Source organism: Lepidothrix coronata, unplaced genomic scaffold (assembly GCF_001604755.1).
Source record: "Lepidothrix coronata isolate B3197 unplaced genomic scaffold, Lepidothrix_coronata-1.0 Scaffold1662, whole genome shotgun sequence".
In the NCBI taxonomy this organism is placed as follows: Eukaryota; Metazoa; Chordata; class Aves; order Passeriformes; family Pipridae; genus Lepidothrix; species Lepidothrix coronata.
The window spans coordinates 1-1,151 of record NW_016691842.1 but is presented as its reverse complement, the minus strand read 5'-3'; the positions used below and the strand labels follow the sequence as shown (position 1 = coordinate 1,151).

At 70.5% G+C, this 1,151-nt stretch overlaps 1 protein-coding gene across 1 annotated transcript in view; it reads right to left on the bottom strand.

Moving 5' to 3' along the window:
* Window positions 1-31, bottom strand: part of DGAT1 (diacylglycerol O-acyltransferase 1) — a gene marked incomplete at both ends in the record, with an annotated part of 2,682 nt that extends 2,651 nt beyond the window's left edge. Inside the window, one exon of the mRNA XM_017840292.1 lies at window positions 1-31. Within this exon, the coding sequence (XP_017695781.1) occupies window positions 1-31 (31 nt within the window).
* Window positions 32-1,151: the final 1,120 nt, after the last annotated feature.

The window sequence follows — 1,151 nt, the reverse complement described above, 5'->3', positions numbered from 1 at the left end:
TCTCCAGGAAGAGCCGCGCGTTGCTCAGCACCTGGGGGGGGACGGGGGGGGACAGGGGGACTCAGGGGGGGGACAGGGGGGTCACCAACCCCCCCAGCCCTCGGGGACCCCCCCGGGGTCGTTGTTGTGTCACCCCCGTTGTGTCACCGGGGCTGTGCGGGGGGGGTGGCACCGGGGGAGTCACCGGGGATGGGGACACTGGGGCCACTGGGGCCACCACGGGGACGGGGACAGGGATAGGGCCACTGGGGCCACCATGGGGACAGGGACACCATGGGGATGGGGACAGGGACACCATGGGGATGGGGACAGGGACACTGGGGCTACCATGGGGATGGGGACAGGGCCACCATGGGGATGGGGACAGGGACACCACGGGGACGGGGACAAGGACACCGGGGCCACCATGGGGACGGGGACAAGGACACCACAGGGACAGGGACAGGGCCACCGGGGCCACCACGGGGATGGGGACAGGGCCACCACGGGGATGGGGACAGGGACACTGGGGCCACCGTGGGGATGGGGACAGGGGTAGGGCCACTGGGGTCACCATGGGGATGGGGACAGGGACACCACAGGGACAGGGACAGGGACACCGGGGCCACCACAAGGACGGGGACAGGGACAGGGACACCGGGGCCACCACGGGGATGGGGACAGGGACACTGGGGCCACCATGGGGATGGGGACGGGGCCACTGGGGCCACCATGGGAACAGGGACAGAGATAGGGCCACTGGGGCCACCATGGGGATGGGGACACACAGGGACAGGAACACCGGGGCCACCATGGGGATGGGGACAGGGCCACTGGGGCCACCGTGGAGACAGGGACACTGGGGCCACCATGGGGACAGGGCCACCATGGGGACAGGGACACCACAGGGACGGGGACAGGGATAGGGTCACTGGGGCCACCACGGGGATGGGGACAGGGACACTGGGGCCACCATGGGGATGGGGACAGGGACAGGGCCACCATGGGGACAGGGACAGGGCTACCATGGGGACAGGGACAGGGCTACCATGGGGACGGGGACAGGGCCACCATGGGGATGGGGACAGGGACAGGGCCACCATGGGGACAGGGACAGGGCTACCATGGGGATGGGGACAGGGCCACCATGGGGATGGGGACAGGGACAGGGC